The 19,022-nt window shown below is 44.4% G+C and overlaps 5 protein-coding genes across 5 annotated transcripts; 3 read left to right on the forward strand and 2 right to left on the reverse strand.

Moving 5' to 3' along the window:
• Positions 1 to 656: 656 nt before the first annotated feature.
• On the forward strand, positions 657 to 3,022 carry MELLADRAFT_65668 (uncharacterized protein; the record flags this gene model as incomplete). The annotated part of the gene is made up of 6 exons (XM_007413321.1): positions 657 to 691; positions 1,299 to 1,735; positions 1,869 to 1,952; positions 2,008 to 2,342; positions 2,410 to 2,695; positions 2,763 to 3,022. 6 exons carry the CDS (start codon positions 657 to 659, stop codon positions 3,020 to 3,022), a joined length of 1,437 nt encoding a protein of 478 aa, XP_007413383.1.
• A 1,182-nt stretch (positions 3,023 to 4,204) lies between these two features.
• On the forward strand, positions 4,205 to 6,127 carry MELLADRAFT_65669 (uncharacterized protein; the record flags this gene model as incomplete). The annotated part of the gene is made up of 5 exons (XM_007413322.1): positions 4,205 to 4,277; positions 4,347 to 4,906; positions 4,969 to 5,196; positions 5,256 to 5,577; positions 5,667 to 6,127. 5 exons carry the CDS (start codon positions 4,205 to 4,207, stop codon positions 6,125 to 6,127), a joined length of 1,644 nt encoding a protein of 547 aa, XP_007413384.1.
• A 2,972-nt stretch (positions 6,128 to 9,099) lies between these two features.
• Positions 9,100 to 12,593, reverse strand: MELLADRAFT_109383 (uncharacterized protein; the record flags this gene model as incomplete). Its single annotated transcript, XM_007413430.1, has 5 exons — positions 9,100 to 9,503; positions 9,911 to 10,015; positions 10,071 to 10,237; positions 10,301 to 10,565; positions 12,107 to 12,593. 5 exons carry the CDS (start codon positions 12,591 to 12,593, stop codon positions 9,100 to 9,102), a joined length of 1,428 nt encoding a protein of 475 aa, XP_007413492.1.
• Positions 12,594 to 13,100: 507 nt separating this feature from the next.
• MELLADRAFT_90258 (uncharacterized protein) lies at positions 13,101 to 14,516 on the reverse strand (the record flags this gene model as incomplete). The annotated part of the gene is made up of 3 exons (XM_007413429.1): positions 13,101 to 13,721; positions 13,790 to 14,005; positions 14,079 to 14,516. The coding sequence occupies 3 exons, from the start codon at positions 14,514 to 14,516 to the stop codon at positions 13,101 to 13,103; spliced, it is 1,275 nt and encodes a 424-aa protein (XP_007413491.1).
• An 825-nt stretch (positions 14,517 to 15,341) lies between these two features.
• MELLADRAFT_90259 (uncharacterized protein) lies at positions 15,342 to 17,212 on the forward strand (the record flags this gene model as incomplete). The annotated part of the gene is made up of 10 exons (XM_007413323.1): positions 15,342 to 15,402; positions 15,478 to 15,546; positions 15,606 to 15,646; positions 15,709 to 16,077; positions 16,139 to 16,255; positions 16,365 to 16,511; positions 16,576 to 16,638; positions 16,679 to 16,801; positions 16,860 to 16,984; positions 17,044 to 17,212. The coding sequence occupies 10 exons, from the start codon at positions 15,342 to 15,344 to the stop codon at positions 17,210 to 17,212; spliced, it is 1,284 nt and encodes a 427-aa protein (XP_007413385.1).
• Between the last annotated feature and the right edge of the window lie 1,810 nt (positions 17,213 to 19,022).

Raw genomic sequence — 19,022 nt, forward strand, 5'->3', positions numbered from 1 at the left:
TGGAAACCTGACGCGAAACCGGTCAACTCAACAGTCATCTTAATTCGAGAAACTCGCCAAGGGAATATTTCGCCCTTTTACGGCATGCACGAAATAATCTGTACTGCGGACCAAAGATGGGTCAAAGTGACTGTCAGCTACCACTTCGGCGTGCCTGACTCCCTTCATGATCTCACGTGCTGACTCAAACGATGGCAACAGGACCTTCATTGTATATTGAATGTGCAACATGATTGCCATTACTCATCGTGTCCAGTCACACATGGCTCCAAGAAACGAGTGGAAAGGAGAGAAACCACCAATACGATCAGTGCAATCACCCACCTTTCCACCAACCGCTTTATCCTAAATAGTGCGAGCCATCATTCGGCTGAGCTTCATCGCGAAATGGCCAACATCGGATCACGACCAATTTCTCCAGCGGAATGGTTGGCGTCCATGCAAGAGGGTTTAAAAATATGGCGGGATGTGCCGGTCAAACCACGCAAGAAACGCGCGACCAAAGGTAAACGAGCAGCGAGCGTTGACCCAGATGCATCCGAAACCGATTCAGATGCATGATGTGGGGAAATTTATTTTGTTTCAACAAATTCCCAATCTTTTGTTGTGATCGGTCACCGATGAATTATTACACTGCTTATTACTAGCTAGCCGCCATGCTCCACCGCTGCTTGGATCAAGTTGATGACCAGTTAACAATTGTAATCAGACCACGTACAATGCCTACTCTGGCTTCTTCATTTTGGGCAATAATATCCGAAGATAGAGAAAGTCGTACCGTCGGATACGTTCCGTTTCTGCGCCTAGATCTAGTTTTAGATCTCAAGCTAGAACTTTTTTTGAATTTTTTTCCATCCAAGTCCGTCAGCAGCATAAGTGGCTAAACCTCACCACTACCCTACCAGGCTCACCACTACCCTACCAGGCTCACCACTACCCTACCACCCTTACCACAGCCCTACCACACTCACCACTCCACCAGTAAGTCCACCACATGTGGTAAGCTTACCATAACCCAACCAGAGGCGCACCACCCCACCATCCTCACCATTTCTACACCGGTTCGGATCTTCACCACTTCTCCCACTCACCCCAGAAACTCTACACCCTTTGTCCACCAGCTCCATTCACCATCTCACGCCAGTCGCTCGCCCTCTTCCAACTACCTCATTCCGCCACCCTTCCTCACTGATCCCCAACTTCACCATGCCTACAGGCAAGCGTAAACCCACCAAACGACCACCACCAAAGAAAACTGCAACATCCCGCAAACCAACCTACAAACGACGGAAGTACAGTGGCAAAGAATCGCTCACCCCTCAAGAGCGTGAACTGGACACTTCCGAAGAAGACAATGATGACTATCAACCAAGCCTGCAACTTGAAGAGCAAGATTTGGAGGACGACTCAAGAAACCCTGCCCACACATCTACATCTAGCCAACGTCCTTCAACTAACAATTCCAGTGCACCCGCTCCTCCAACAAACACTAACTCCAACACAAGGGGGAGAACACAACCTACTCGCGCAGCATCACCTCAAACTTCAAATCATACACAACTCACCCTTCAAAACTATTCCACGGTTGGTAAAGAGCTTGGACGCCCTGCCCTTGAGAGGATGTTGAACGAACCAAAACGGAAGACCCAAAATCGACCGCCATCAGCTATCTTAGGCGAGGCTCAGGCACTCCAAGGTTACTATACAATGGACAAGATGAGCCTGTCCTTGGTTGGTAACACTACCCTTGCGACTCTGGAATCCGCACTGTGCACTTTGTTCTCATTGATTTTTCTCTCTCACAAACCTAACACTTACATTATAAACTCAAACATTTCATTCTTTTAACCTTAATTGTCACTTCGCAGATTCGAAGGCCCTATATCGCGCGACCGCACATGGCTACACAACTTGGATGAGCTACAGCTTGGCCAACACAGTCCATATCTCAAGTAAGTTTGTATCAAATCGCAACCAGGCCTAATACTAATGAACTCCTAATTGCAGTGCCTGCAGGCGGTCAATCCGAGGGCTTTGCTGAACATAATCAAAACTGCCGTAAATGGACAGAACTGACAGATACTGAGTCAGAGACGTTTCAGCCAAAACTTTTCGAAAAGCTAGCCTACGCCCATTTCACAAACATCGCCACACCAGTTTCTGAAGAAGAGCGTGCCACAGATCAAGAGATCACCCAATATATGCAACATTTCACTTGTCTTGCTAATCTCGATAAGGTATCCAAACATCTCCAAAATGGCGTACTGGGTCAGACCATAGCAAAATCACTTGCTGTCATCAAAAAGAGGGGTCGCGAAGAGATTGGAAAAGTGGCTACCCAGGTAAGCGGCCTTTTCAAGACCTCTATGATCTATGCGTGACACTTACACAAATCTACGCGTTCTGTAGCTCCAAAGTATCTTCAAACGTTTCGGCATTCACTCGCACCTCCTGGTCGCTAGCTGGAATCCAAAGACCAAGCTAGAAAACCCCATGTGGAATCCAGAATACACTACGAGCCCTCGATGGGCTGAATACGCCAAGCGAACTCATCACCTTGCTAGAGACTTTGCCATTCGGTCCACCGCAGCCCAAATCGAGATCACTGAAAACCGAAAATCTACTAAACAAAACAACGAAACACCCCAGGTAGCGATGAGGAAAAAACTCACCAACTTGTTGAATAACGAGATACGTAGGTGATGTCCATAAGGTGTGCCTCAACATTGTCCAACATCAAACTGACTCAATTTCTTTCTTAGGGAAGAATTTGCCAAATCAGCCCCAGGGACCAAAGCATGACGTATATCCAAAGACCCCCAATCCACACGCAACTATAGCAGGCCGCCTTTTCCAAGGCGTACAGTTGGTTGTCCGTCAATCCACTGACTCGCAGGTCACCTCAGAGATGCTGGCTCTAGGAGCCAAAGGTGGTTGTCTGACGGACAAACAGGTCAAAACTTGGATCGACGATATTGAAGATGGAAGGTATTCAATACATGTTGCAACAAACGAGAATTGAAAGGATGAGGTAAATTTTATTCAAACCTCACCTCACTGTCTCATACAACTTCATGAACAACGTGCTCATCATGGTTGCAAACAAACCCATAAACGTGTATCTCTCATCACACCCCCTCACTCTAAACCAATCATACTAAAGTTACTCTTTTGGCCCACCTCTTTAAACTGTGTGTGTGCGTAGCTCCGTTGTAGGCTATTCTTTAAGAATTTCATCCATGAAGAACATGTTTTTCATTTCCAGAAATGAAAGCTTTGTGTTGTGAACACCTCGGTTTGGAGTGTTGAAGATTCTACATGTGATGACACATTAGGGGTCCTCAAGTTGAGAAAAATTGTGTTCGAATTACACTTGGACCGTGTTTGAATTGTTAATTTATTTCATTGATTTCGAACAGTGGCTCGGAGCCTCTGTGGACAGGTAACAATCAGAGGTCTACGCTGAAACAAAGTGACATCATATGAACAAGAGGTCTTCTGTCTTCTTGAACCCTTAATTAGTTACACTTTGGTAAGTCTCGGACACAGCAGACTTATTAAACCTATGAATTTGATAGCTGGAGTGGGTGTCACTGGCTGTAAAGGGTGTAATTTTGTATTCACTAATTACAAATCTTTCATTAAATTTCATATTACACACCACTGTAATTCCCTTTTAGTCATGGACTAAGAGGTTCGTGTGGCGGCTGGAAAATTGGAGCTATAAAAGAAATCGCACTTGTGGAAACAAACAAAGTCACATCTCACATCCAGTAGAATTTCGTTTCCACCCTTGAACCACTTACAGATTTCCCCAATCTTCATCAAGCCCTGTGGTAAAGTATCAAAGTTCTAAATTTTCGTCTTTCCGATCTACTTTTCCTTTTATTCGTTCGTTTCTTTTCGCTTCTTCTAAATTTTTGTCTTTCCTACTCTACTTTTCCTTTTATTAGTTCGTTTCGTTTCGTTTCTGGCCCTTTCTCTCCTTCTTCACCCACCAGCACTGACAGGCTTCAGGCTGGCCACCATTTGGAGGTTGGACGATAAGCATTGACAGGAATCAAGCTCGTCTCAGCCTCATATATCCTACCCTCCAAAATCCTCCTATACCTTCCATTGTGTTCCCTCTTTTGATCATAAGCCCTTCATTATCAAACGATAAATTACCCACTTACTTATCTCTCATATCTTTATATTTATAGGAATGCCAGCGTCTCATAAGGGCAACAAGATCCATAATTACAAAACCGATTTGCCATACAACCGACCTCAGGAAAGTCAGTATTCCCTCTTCTTTCCCTTGAATCTAAATACCTGTCTGATTAATAACATTTGCTCTTGTGCAGAACCAAAACAGCGCACCCCACACGTCGATGACCAGTTCAAACCAAACAAACCCGGACATCAGTACACTAACAACTACATGCAAAGTTCTGTCTGTGACCAATACCTCCGCCAAATGCTAAACAACATCACGCCGGAGGTTATCGACTACGACATCGCAGTTGCATACTTCCTAGAAGAAACGGATCACCTTTTGATTGGCTGCATTCCCCACTCTGTCGACAAGATATTGACCGATTTTGATGTCCTCCCACCAGTGACGGGTCGACAAAACGATCTCAGAGCTTGTGCCTTACACATTCAATCTACAATCGCTCTCTCCTGTTTAAACCCGGGTCCGATCCAACCTTTTGCTCTTAGGTACCCCACACTCAAAGCGTTGAAGAAGCTGACTTCTGAACGGTCCAAGTCCCTGCGCTCGATTTCTACAGATAAAGCTGTCGTCCTTGTCGATCTAGCTGGTCGCATGCTTGCGATGTGTTTACCACCCAAACCTGCCAATCCTTCGACTGCCAACTTAGATGTAGCCGACAAAAGCAACCGTGATGATATGTCCAGTGAGGTACGTCTAGATCGCTTTGGTGGCTTATTGTATGAATCTGACCATTATATCATTCGCTGTAGGACCGAGGTTTGATGGCTTTTGAAGGTGCTGCTCAAGTACATGCCCTTCCTAAAGTCCACAATCCTTTAGTCGACATTCTCAATAGCCAAGCCGAGGACAAGCTCAACAATCTCTCTGGTGATTTCATTCAACCCCGTCTCTCCCGAGCAAAGAACAAGCCCGCGCCGCATCTCGGTGCTGTGTATGGCTCTCTGCCTTATGAGGCGTTTGGTTACTCATTGGGATCCGTAAGATCAAGTTCACAATTGATCATTCAAAGTCTTCGCTGATATATTTTTTTCATCAGGCATTTGCTAGGGCCGACACTAAGATGCAACTGGGCTTGGAACGCCAAGGTTACACTTTGGACGACGTTGGAGAGGGACCTAAGTCCGATCAGCACCTGCCCCAGGTCATGGGCTTGGGCGAAGGTTGTGTATTCCAAAGAATCGAGAACGCTCGCATCCAGGCAGAGCTACTCTGGCCATACGAAGTTTTGAGAGCTCTTAACGCAGCTGTCAATCCCGACACTTACACGGCATCACAGCGAGTGATAAGGTTTATTGAAAGGAACTCCAGTGCAATGCTTTCTGAGCGCATCAAGGGTTTGCACAACAACATCATTCAAGGTGAGTACGTACTGTATTCCCCATTACTTTTGATCGTTTTTCAATGTGAAACATCGTTTTTAATACATTCTATCATGTCCTTCATATAGGACAACAGATCAACTATAACCTTCAAGTTGGATGCCATCGAGATGGTAAGAATTCAAACCTTCTGGATTCGGTGTTCTTCTACGGGCGCAACTATAAGGGCGGGCGACTTTGTTTCGGTTCACTTGGTGTCAGTCTTTGCGCCGATCCAGGCTATTCTATTCATGCCCGGTTCAAACTGTTGGATCATGGAGTTAGCCCTATCTTACAAGGCCCAGACATCAATTCGCCGCCACTGCGAATTTCGCTAGCACTGTATGCTCATGCCGATACTTACTCTGGCCCTGCCAGAGTGTCAGCCGCTCGCAGGAATCGAGCCGAGTTCAGTGACGCTTCGATGTGGCTTCCTTTCCCGCCAAATAACTTCTCAATTACGACTTGCCGCAAGATCTTGCGAAAGGAAGAGGAGACTTGGAAGAAGAAGGGCCGCGCCGGTCGTCTGGGCAACCGGCGTGTCAACTGAGGCGTTTTCGCTTATTCGCCTATCGTTTTCACTGTTTTGCCTATCTTTTTCACTATCCTGTTTATTACTAGTTCCTGCCTTTGTCTTGTTTAACAACACTTTCTCAATTACTTCTTATGTTGCTTATGGGTACTATTTTCTTTTGAATGAACCGTTTGTTGCGTGTTGTATTTCGTTTTGAATTGTTGTGTGTTGTAATGGTTTGATGTCAGTAACCTAGTTTGTAAAACTAGTCATTTTTCCTTTCCGGTTTCTAAGTAATAGTTGGTTAGACTTATGTACGTTTTTTGATGCACAAGCACAAATCATCTTGCTGGTTGTTTGTACCTACACACGTATCATATGATTTTAGTGGATTAAGAGATATAATTAAGCGCTTGATTTGGTGACAAAATCAAGTAAATCAAGTATCTAAACAAGTATTATATGATTTTAGTGGAATATAATTGATATAATTAAGAGATTGATTTAAGCGCTCGATTTGGTGACAAGATCAAGCGCATTGTTTCAGTAAACATAATTACATTATCCTACACATGACTGGAATATTATTTATGAGAAGTTCCTTCTGAGAAGGAACTTGTGTTATTTATGTTATGATATATGCCCTGAGCAGGAATTTCTGTAAAATAGTAAGTAAGGTGTTTTGACTGAATCCTATATGATGATTTATGTACTTCATGTATAATACTTTTATTTATGACCTTCAATGAGGAATAGTATTGGGTTGATGTTTTGAAACTTCTGCATATTATGATTTATGCACTTCCTTTTCTCTCTTCCTGGTGTTTTTAATAATTGATTCAGTTCATTATAAGTTTCAAGAGTTACATGAGAAACATATCTCATTCAGCAGGTTGCCCACACTTGTGCTATCCACCCATAGAACTTCTTCTGAGAAGGAACTTATGTTATTTCTGTTATGATATATGCACCTGAGGGACTTATGATTCAGTCAAATCATAAGGTGTTTTCACGGAATAATATATTATGATTTATGCACTTGTATAAAACTTTTCTTTACTATCCTTCAATGAAGAATAGTATTGGTTTGATGTTTTTGAAACCTCGGTGTATTATGATTTATGCACACTCTCTTCCTGCTTCCTGAAACATATAAAGTAATTGAATCCAAGTACTTTATCTGTTTCAATAGTTACATGAGAAACAAATCCATTTCAGCAGGTTGCGCACACTTGTGCTATCCACCCATAGCACAAGTGTGGGATGAATAGTGACAATACTGACTGAATACTCCAAAATGTACATCACAATGCATTTTGTTTGGATTTGTATCAACTGAGACTTGGTATATCTGGAATATCATGAACTTATAATGTCCGGTGGGAATGTTTACCAGTTGAAGAGATATTAATATTGTTAGACTGATCACTCAATTTCCTTGCGCAAGTCAATGAGAATGGAGATACAAATATTCCTTGTATCCCCTTGCACAAGGGAGACTGGTAACTTGTCTTGCTCACCCAAGTTACCATTTTCCACGTGCCGCTTGAACTTATATATATATATTACACTGTTTAGGGGTAGAACCAGTTAATGATAATATTATAATTGATGAGACATATTACCTGAATATATATATGTCTTCAGGTAATATGTCTTGCTCGCCACTAACTAGAACTAACTAGAGATGATGAGCTTATGTTATAAGCTCATTAATGATATATATTAATGTGTCTTGGGTGCAATGTAATGACAAACAATTAATGATGTTGTTAGGCTGGCACAAGTTAATGATAATGCATGCAGAACTTCGAAATCATAAGCTGAAAGTGATTGGAAGGTATTTTCAAATATATATTCCAATGCAATATATTAAGTCTTGATGACTTGTTGTACATTTCTCTGCTACATCACCAGGCAACATCATAAATACCCAAATGTTGGACCATTATTACAAAAGACTTTTGAATACAATGCATATAAATGCATATATCAGATATATGAAGGGCAAGGATGACTTGATAACTTGAGTCATCAAGTCAGGTACATCACCAGATGTTGTAAGTCATCAAGTCAGTTACAACACCAGTCAACATTGTAACCTGATGTTGCAATTAAAAAATCAAAAAGAAAATATGATGAGGTATGGTCACCAGTCAACATCATAACCTGTTTTTGGATTAAAAATCAAAAAGATCACATTGAAGCATTTGTGATAGGCCTTGATGACTTTATGACTGTCAACATCATAACCTGATGTTGGAGGTGAGTTATATTCAAACTCACTGTCACATCATGTTTATGTTTTTAAGGGCCAACAACACCACATTGGTTTCACTCGTGGAAAAGAATTAAACCATTAGATTAATATTATCCAAATAAATCAATGTTTGATTAATACTAATAAAATATATAAATGATTTGATAGATTTATCAACTTGCGGAAATCAAAGAAACCTTTAGATTTCCACATTATCAAAACAAATCAATGATTGGATATATTTATCAACTCGCAGAAAACAATGAAACCATTATATTTTCGAAATGTTAAACTGATGGTTTCATACAACCTTCCACAGTAAGTGCTCGCATTATACTGTGATTTCAATGTCTTCAAAGGAAAGCCCACAATCCAACTAATTGAAGAATGATTCTAATCCAAACTATTATAATGGTCACAATCCAATCGCTCATTTTCAGCAAAGACAATTCCAATTGTGACTGGGTTTGTAAATCTGATAGTCAAGATGCCATCCTAATATGGCATCATGACTGAACGCTTAGGGATCTGATGTCAAAGATCCTTACTCAGTTTTGGCAGTCCAACTCTTTGCTGGATTACATCGGACTACCTTGATATATCAAATGAAAAGGGATGTAGATGTTGGGAACTTCTTCCAGACCGCATTACAATGGAGGACAGAATGAATTTGGGGATATAAATTATAATCATTGATTACAATATGACACAGTAAAATCATGGCCTGTTGATTAACCAATCAAGCAATCTACGATACAATTTGGAGGTTTTCTACCAGATCTTCAAGGAGGTCTACATCCAAAAACCCCTCGTCGACATCATCGTCATCAATCTCGTTAGGCATACCAATCATATGAGCCCATTGTTCAGGGCACGATGTGACCAATTGATTCCAATTGGATAACAACTCGTGATCGAAACCATCTGGAAGCTGAAGATAAGCAGCTGTCCGCAACAGGACATCCTCAATGCCCCATTTCCAAGAGATCCAAAGTTTACATGCCCGTTTGGCCATTCCGAATTGCAGGGAGATAGTTACTGGATCAATACCTTTGAACGACATTAGCCATTTCGTTTTTGATCCAAACGCTGTACTGAAGAGGTGGCTTAGCTTACTGTCGCGTTCCAGGTCTTTCACCTTGGTTGAATGACCTAAAGCCCACTGCAATTGCTGTCGCAGCTCACGACCAATCCGCCGCATTTCCTCGCGGGAGCTGCATTGAATCCGCCACACATCTATTCCTGATCTGGTCAATGGGTCAACAGCCCAATCCTTGTTTGGATGAGTGAGATCTTCTATTTCCCAGAAGGGGTCATCAATCTTCATTCTATTTATAGAATTGAACAAAGGCGTGGGGAACAACGTGGCAGGACGAAAATTCTCGTTAAACCGAGTAGCGTGTCGCAAGTAAGTCCTATGGGCGCAGGCCAATTTTTTCTGCTTGTCAGACGTAACACGCTGATAACACGCCCGGTTCTTTTGGTCTGCGGTTGTTTGGGTGGTTAGGTGAAGGTCAGACCTCGGTGGCTTATTTTGAGAAACATAAGGCTCTACGCACCCGTGGTTCCCTCGGCTCGAGCGCGGATTTCGATGCATTCAACCTTTGCATGGTACAGCTTGGACTTGGCAATTTGTAACAACATCAAGGGTTTGGCTCGGTTGTCTGATTTTGCATTAGTAGACAGCCAATTCGATCATAAACCAGTGAAGAGACTCACCAGTCATTCCAGTTAACTCCCGAAATTGGTGGGATCCCAACGCATTAGCAAGATTTTGTATTTGGTTCTCCAAAGAAGTCAGAGTACCCGGCAAGTCAAGGAGCTCTTGCTGCTGCTCTTGCGTACGTAACGGGGCCGTGCTTGCTTCCAAATTGGCCAGCTCGGTGCTACCAAACAATTAATGTGTTAGATTAGACTACATGAGTCGAGATGAGGCCTATGGTACCTACCGGGCCTCAATCAAGTCTTCCTCCAGAGCCAATAGGACCGTCAAACGTTCTTTGAGTCTGCAAGTAGTTGCAGTAATAAAGTTCAGCTGGATGTGTCGCTGTCGCTGCCATTGTTGTTCAAAGAATGTCGTGCTGTACTTGGCATTTGATTTGGCCAAATCGGTCAAAGTAGCAGAGGCTTTTACCAGTCTCTTCTCTACATTCGTGGTCCAGGAGAGCATACCTGACACTGGATAGCGGGATAGTCGGAGCTCAGTTGCGCGACCTGATAGGAACAAGATAAAAATCTCCTACTCATTCTGAACAGCGTCTTCTCATTGTGATGGAGGCCACGGTCATTCAGTGATACCAGTCGGTTCTGTTTGGTTGCGTATCAAAGCATCGCAACTAAGACTCTAAGGGCCAACCACACACGCTCGCATCCTTCGCCGTCCGAGAGGCCCCAACCCTTGTTGAGGCGAGGGTTGTAGTCCAATTGACATAGCCAATCATGCACATAAGCGTGAAAGACACTGGTGCCGAACTTGAGGCGCCCAGCGGCGCGCTCAGCGGCGAATTGTTTTCGCTATGTGGATGTCTTATTTCAGCTCATATACCGTCTTTAGAAACAAAGAAAAAATCACCTTCCTAACCCCCTTCTCAATATTACACCCTATATCATAAAGTATTCCAACTCTTCGCTCCCCATCTGGATGATCAGAAGTGACTTCGAGGATCCAGTCAATGAGTGCAAGTGCATAGTGACTCCTGTGTTAACCAAAAACGCAAAGATCTGTCAATCACTTGACTGAACATGAAATGAAGAGAATCCTACGGGCTTTTCTCCGCTTTGTACTAAGTTCACAAATCTGATGATGTGATCATGGCGACATGCCATGACCACCAGGCCTGTCTCATCCATACCAGGCCAGGATTTCTTTCCCCTCACATCGTCCGCCGCGGTGTGACTATCGGTACAGGGATCCTATATGAGATAGATGTGGTTTAGTTCTTTGAAAATGCCTTTATTAGAAATTTATGACTTACCACCAGTTCGTCTAGTTGTGGGTTGCGCGGGCCAGGGCCACTGCCTGCCATTGCGTCTGCCATTTTTTCCACTCGGTGTGGATCCATGAAAAGCTCTGGCGTATCTGGATTATGACCGGCTATTTCGTGGCTTGCAGCCATGTGACGTCGGTGTTGGAAGTTCCCGTCAACACATAATATGATGTGTGGCTCGTCCGGGTTTGGAGTTTGGTCCACTGGGGGACCAAAGCAACGCGGGCAGTTGCTTGCCAGCTGTTCAAGTGGTGATAATTGCAGTATTTCGATCTCTTTCTGTCGTATCAAACTGAGAACTTGTCGATGGGCTGTAACTGCAGAAGTGAGCGGCTTTCGCCATTCACGGGGCTGATATAATGTGATCAGATAACTAATATAAAGTTGGTCAAACAGATCAAAACCACCTTACCCGACCGGTCTTTGTACTCAGCATGAGAGGGTTTTTGGCGTCAAGGTAATCATCCAGAGCCAGCGAGAAACCCAGCATTCGGACACTACAATGTTTCCATAGAATGTGGTGAAACAACAGCAGCCGGATCGAAAAAGCTGTGCGAGGACAACTTGGAGAAGCGGGAAAGTACCCCATCTGAATGAGCCGGACCACATCAGGAAGGCATTTACAGAAGGTTATCAATACTTTCCTGCGAGCTACAAATGATATCAGTGTAAGTGTCAGTGTCAGTGAACATTTTTGTCTTCCACATAAAATATACATACTGTGTATGTCCACTAAAGTTACTACGCGTGAGGACACTGGACACTGACATTGTACTTTGAAATCATGTTTCCAAAGTACGACATCTCCCCAATTGCTAGTCTGATTTCGAGCAATGATATACGCATCAACCATCGCCTGAACAGCACTCGCCCATTTAGCTTCATATGCAAGCCTTCGACTTTGGTACAGGTTTGAGTTGAGTTCGCTAATAATTTGTCGCTGCTCTTCTGTAAGCTGATTAATCGGAAAATCTTCATATTCATCGACGTCTTCCCAGTTGTCATTGTCATGTGGAAATCCAGGTGCATTCGTATCATCTAATTCATGATCATGAAGGTTGTAGACATGGTCTTCGTGGAGTGCTGAGGAGCCATCTTGCCTAATGCCCGTCACCTGAGTATTGGAAGTTTGTGTACGTACTTTGGTCATGTCCTTCGCATCTTTTTCCTCTTGCTTTCGAAACTTGGCCTGCAGGTCAGTTGCTGGCCGCTTCTGCTTGTTGAGAGGCTTGTAAGGTGTCGGTCTTGGAGCCATGATTGAAATATGGGGAAAATGTAATGCAAGAAGAAAAAACTTTAACTGCGCCCAGACTGCAGTGAAAAAGTTTAATTTTGTTCAATCGCACCACCCCAGATGAATTAGGTTTGCTGTATGAATACAGATGTCTTAGGCTTCTCAATCGAACATTAGCCCCTTGAAATTGGAAATAACCTACTCATTATCATTTCGGACTCCGTTTTTTTTTCTCAAGTCTCACTGTCCACTCTGCTGGCTAGCGCGACTACTGTGAATCGATTTGCTTTAATGAAATGAGATATTTTACTACATTTACTCTACTTATGAGTCAAAGAGCAAAACCGAATGTTAAACTCTCACCTGGGATTGAACATTCTCAAGGCACGTTTTGCAGGAATTGCAAACGTTTTGTCTCATTCATGACATCAGATTGGTTGCATTGCACTTATTAATACATTAGCGAGCATTTGGAGAAGATCATTACTTGGTAGGTTATGGTGGGACATATGTATGATTATCTATGGGTCATTTGTGTTTCTTTGCACTGAGAGTGCTGCGGGTTCTAGTAAGTTGGGTTCGTTTGACACCACTCTGTGCTGCCACTCCGGTAACATGATCTAATCTGCTTCGGGTTCGACGGGGTGATACACTTGCGGTTTTCTTGATAGTCGATCTAGTGGATCTAGTCTGTGGGGGCGGTTCATGCGATGACTTGTAAACCGGGTGGGGTGGAAGTGGTTCCTTGTTGATTGTTGTGCTAGGTAGTGTGCTGGAAAGAGAGCGCTCCAGATTGGTATTGGTGGCATAGTCATGCTTAGCTACAGTATTAACATCAAGTACTTGACAAGTCGTCTGAACGCCTGGTTGTTGAGTGTTAGGCTGCAGGAGATCTTCATATACAAAAGAGTCTATTGAATCAAATGATGGATGATCGTTCATAAGTGGCTGATCGTTCATAAGTGCCTGTTTGTTCATAAGTCTGTTGAAAGCATCAACATCGATTCTGCTGGGGCTAGTAGGTGATTTTTCCTGTTCCTGATGATGCGTAATGCTGGTATCGTTATGTTGAACGTGCAAGGGAGATTGAAATTGAATGAGTTCGTTGAATTGTTCCATTTCTTCTAAAATTTGTAGCGCAGTTTGCTGCTCATTTGCGGTTTTCATGGTTAGTGGATAAAACTCAAATGGTGACGAGGCTGAAAAAGTAGACTTACTTCATGGGAGTCATGAGCATTGGTCGGTATCTTATCTTTGGGTACATTAGATACCGCATCAATCAGTTTGTGGATTGATTGTAGAATCTCATCTTGTTGAGAAGTCGGCATTGATAGGATACGGTTGTTGATAGATAGTAGTTGTGACTGAACGGTAGTGTCTAAAGGTACGTTGGTCGGTTCATGACTCAAGTCGAGGGCAAGTGATTGTTCGGCCTTTGGAAACTGAAGACAGGTTGTCAGCTCACACCCGCGATGTACATACAATTAAATGTTTTACTGGACTCACAGAGGTAGGTGCGATGCTGGGTGTGATGTGTGGAATCTCCATTTCCATGGGGCCATGATTGTGAGATGTGATCTCGTGATGGAGAGTCCAGGTGCATCGCTCTCGGTGGAAAGTCGCTTTCATCTTGAAGGGGCATTCTATCCTGATTGATCGGGTCTTCTTGGGTGGATTACACTCGGTAGCATCAGTTTGGCCCTTTCGCTTGGCGGGTTTTCCACCACGATGGCATTCGTATCTGCAGTAAAGATGTGGGTCACGTCCAGAGTGACCGATGATGATACCGTACCCTTGATGTGGGGCAAACTCTTTGACAAATTTGTCAAGCTGTTTGCAATGATGAAAAGGTTCTGTGGCCTCGGGATCAGGATTCCGCAGAGCCGATATGAGTGGTGGTGGTAGCATTGGTGAAGGTGTGTTGCTAGTGGTTGGTACTTGCATGGAGGCGATTGGTTTTGGTGGATTGTGAAAGGGTGATGGGTGTGGATGTGGGGCCTAGAGGAGGAAGGGATGCTGAGGTGGTCCGGAGGGCGGCGTACAGTGGTGAGTTGGGGAACTGGTGAAGATCCGAACCGGTGTAGAAATGGTGAGGATGGTGGGATGGTGCGGCTCTGGTTGGGTTATGGTAAGCTTACCACATGTGGTGGATTTACTGGTGGAGTGGTGAGTGTGGTAGGGTTGTGGTGAGTGTGGTAGGGCTGTGGTAAGGGTGGTAGGGTAGTGGTGAGCCTGGTAGGGTAGTGGTGAGGTTTAGCCACTTATGCTGCTGACGGACTTGGATGGAAAAGAATTCAAAAAAAGTTCTAGCTTGAGATCTAAAACTAGATCTAGGCGCAGAAACGGAACGTATCCGACGGTATGACTTTCTCTATCTTCGGATATTATTGCCCAATAACAATTGTAATCAGACCACGTACAATGCAAAGGTTGTTCCATTTTTATGACTGACGAAATCTTTGCAAAGGTCTTTTCGCAAAAGCCTTTTGCCAACGTCCGATGTAATTGCCTAAAGAGGCAAGTATGCCACAGTCGCGTGGCGCGTGACACAATTGCTCATCAGGGAGGGCGTCAGATGAGCAAAACTGCAATGACCAATCAGGGGCCCTCCGGCCACTGCTCCCCCTGGCGTCCAAGAACTTGGCGCGCTCTTGTGAAAATAAAACCTTCATCTCTCCCTCATTGGCTGTTTTACACATCTTCTTTCTTGAAGTAACTTCCGAAAACACTTTTTTTCCCTTGACCAGCTTGACACTCTCCTTTCAAACCATGTCTGCTCAAAACAACGGCCGTTCTCAACCCTACACCTTATCGACTCCCAGGGGTGGCAGTAAGCATGTTTTTCTTTTGAGGCCAATAACTTTCTTGCCAAGTTTCACCTTTCTAAGTTCCTCCTTCTCTTTAGTCAACAGTTCATCTGTACCTACTAACTCCGCAAACCGCGCCTCAGCGAGATCCATTCGCGGTTTAGGGGGTAAGCAATCTCTCCATCTTAACTTCTTCCTTCTTGTTATTTTGGGCTGACTTATTGAGCAGGGTCAAACACTTCCAACGGAGGGTCCAGTGAACCTATGGTAAGCTTCTCACAACTGTCGCTCGAGAAGTCTGTCAGAACTGATGATTACGTTATTTACAGACACCTCAACCGAGCGGGGTCTCAACTGATGTTATCTTAGCTGCAATCGCCAGCTTGACCGCCAAGTTGGAGAAAGAAGTTTTGATGATGTCAGACACACTGCAACAGGAGATTAATACCATGTCAAACAGGCTCGATGAGGAAATTGGCAACCTTTCTAACAAGTTCAATGAGGATTTTGGCAAGGTTGAAGAACAGCTCACAATCACGTCAAACAGGATCGAACGTGTGACCAACAGTGTGGAAGAACTAGCAACGACAGTCACATCTGATGTTGGCCACAACGCTGGAAACGTGCAGCGTAATGCCGCGGGGTCAACTGGACCTGCCACTCCAGCCGTACCGTGGACCTACACATACGAGTTGAAGGTCAGTTTGGAACATCCATGTCCTCTCGTCTGTCAAGGGTCCTCACACGGTGTCATCACAGCAACGCGTGTATGCATTTGCCTACGATTTGGTTCATCTGCCCAACATCGCTGGTTATACTGCGCTCGAAGACCCCAACGGTGATTTGTTAGCCACATCACTCTTCAATACTATCAAGGTAGGAAGAACAATCATTTCGGCTATTTCATTTCTTTTCCATTAGACCCTGTTGACTCTTAAAATTTCTTTCCATCGCTGTGCCCTCTGCTTTGGGGTTCGTACGCCAGCAAAAGATAAACAAGATTCCCGGAACGTGGGCGACTGAGCAGCTTCCGCCAGTGGTCAATGGTATGCAAGATGTTGCGGCGACTCAAAGGTACACGTCGTTAGTGAAGGATGCCGGTAAACACGCCCGCGAAAAGTTACACAACTTGGTAAGTCTACCTTGCGCACTGTTTTGTGGGGTTCGATTGACTGACAAACCGCTCAAATATCCAGGTGTTACACAACATCAAGAACCCAAGTGGGACCGTTCCGGATTTGAAACGCCTCTTGCATCGAGTGAGTCCCACAATCATTCCCATTGCGGTCTTGAGTTGAGAACCTGAGCAAGCAATTGTTTGGACAGATTGCACGTCAATGTGGCAAGACCGCCGAAGGGCTGGACGCTCAGGCCTATTGGCTCGGGACGTTGTCGGCCACTCGTTTGCGTATTGCCTATCTAGTGAGGCTCTGTCTTTCTGTGGTCTGCCAACATGGAAGGCGCTGATGGTCATTTTGAGCAGCGACGGGAGGCGCTTTGTATTTTCCAATCGCTACGGGCCGGCGGAGGGGGAGGTAACATCTGGCACCGAGTGGACTTACAGCTCCACCATTTGGTTGTGCAGGGATCTTTATATTCTTCCGCGTACGTTGTTTCATTATGAAACAACTTCTTGCTACACAACCCTGACTACGAGAATACAGGTTTTACAAATTGATTTACGACCAAGATCGTGCGCTCTTTGACGGGAAGGGGTACTTCGACAACATTATTGAGCCAACCAAGAGTTTCGATTTACCGTTGGAAGAAGAGATCACAGAAGAAATGGAACGTATAGAACAAGCAGGAGGCTCAATTGTTTTAGAAGATTGATATGTGACTTAATGCTTGGTGTGATGCGGTTATCTCGCGCAACCATTTTACAGTTGTGAACAGATATTCTCTTTCTATTGTTCTCTTTTCTTTCAAATTGAGAAAAAACTATCTCTTGTGTTTTTGGTCCTCAATGTTGCCTACCCCATTTGGCGAAATGTCAGGCTTTCATGCCAAGTGTGAGTGTGTTCAACTGTCTGAAAGACAAATCTTTTGTGCCTGTGCAAGCAAGGCGGCTGCTGTGTTCCAAAATGCTTGCACGCGGTCTACTGGCGTGTTTTTCGCCGGGTGAAGGCCGACGCAGCACCGGGAAAAGGCGCATATTTTCGCGCTGAGTGGCGGCCCTCGTGCCTGCTTGCCTGGCGCCCTTTCGGCCGCGGGAGGGCGACACCAGTCTGACCAGCAAGTGACAGCCCTTGCCTGCGGAGGGAAGGGCGGTCGTGAGGTGGCCGAGTTGGGCCACCTGACGACTGTCAAGACCCCTCCGTGGTGTATGTGAGTCAGGTGGTGGGCGCGGATTTGGCAGAGAGGGGCGCACCCAGGCGCAGAATCCATTGTCTGGGACGCGCCCAAATAGCAGGGGGCGTGTGGGCGCGCCTTTGAAGCAAAAAACTATTAAAAACATGAAAAAATCTTCACGGAAACAGCAATCAAGGCTGTGATGAAGCTCAAACACAAATGGGGATGTGAGAAAAGCTGTTTCAAGTCAGTATGACCACACTTTCAAGATAAGAATCACTGAAAGTTTTTGTTCCAGAACTAGTTTAAGTGTCTCCCGACTCAGATGAGCTCATCTGTAGGGCTTTCTCTGCCTTGAAAGTTAAACGGACCAGAATTACAATTTCATAGGCTTCCTCTAGCCCAAGATTAGGCCCAAGGAGACCTCTAACGCTTCAGACCATCCAAGTCTTGCGTATGGGCGCGCCACCCCCTGTTTTGAGAAATATATGACGCGCCCGGCGCGCCCGGGCGGGCGCGCCCTTTGACGCGCCAAACGCGCCGCGCCCACCACCTGATATGTGAGGTGTTGTTAATTGAAGTATAAGACTTACACAGTTATTTGGTTATCTAATCTAAGATTCTTTCCTTTCTGATTCTTTTCTCATATGATATCGATGTCATCATTTCTTACTAAACTCATGATATCATTGCTGTGCGTATGATGTAATGCTGCGTTATGCTGTGACCTTTTCGTAGGTATAAATTGGTGTTGACTTTGTCTACTTGTTTTCCTTTTCTTCACTTTCTACCTTTACTTCGAGCAGGTAACTACTGCTCTCATCAGTCATAGAGATTATCTTCTCTACTCTAGCTAACTTAGCATTCTATCAGCTTCATAACCTACTCGCAAATTTGTTTTTGTCATAATCGGCCAAAATGAGCCTCCCGAGAGCCATAATCACTCCTTAAAGCCATATTTGTGACCCATAAGTATAGCCTAAAGCCATAATTACAACCCATAAGTACAGCCTATAGCCATACTGCCAACCCATAAAGTACACCATAAACCCATGGGTCCAAAATATATGGGAATAAACTGAAAAAAAAATGTTAAAACAAAAACCACTGGCCACATCAACTTGAAAAGTCATCTATGGCATCAACCCCCTTCAATAATGCCAAAGATGACCTTTTGGCCCTTGCTAACCCCTCCGGGCAAATGAGATGGCTCGGGTCGGCAAATTTCAAGTTTTGCGGGCGCGCGCGTGGTTGGGACTAGGTGATAACAACTGTATGAATAACTGAATTTTTGAGTTTTTTTTGTTGGTATGCTCCATAGGAGCTATCCGGGGGCCTGGCGTCTACCTCG

Source organism: Melampsora larici-populina, assembly GCF_000204055.1.
Source record: "Melampsora larici-populina 98AG31 unplaced genomic scaffold MELLAscaffold_36, whole genome shotgun sequence".
NCBI classification, from domain to species: domain Eukaryota; kingdom Fungi; phylum Basidiomycota; class Pucciniomycetes; order Pucciniales; family Melampsoraceae; genus Melampsora; species Melampsora laricis-populina.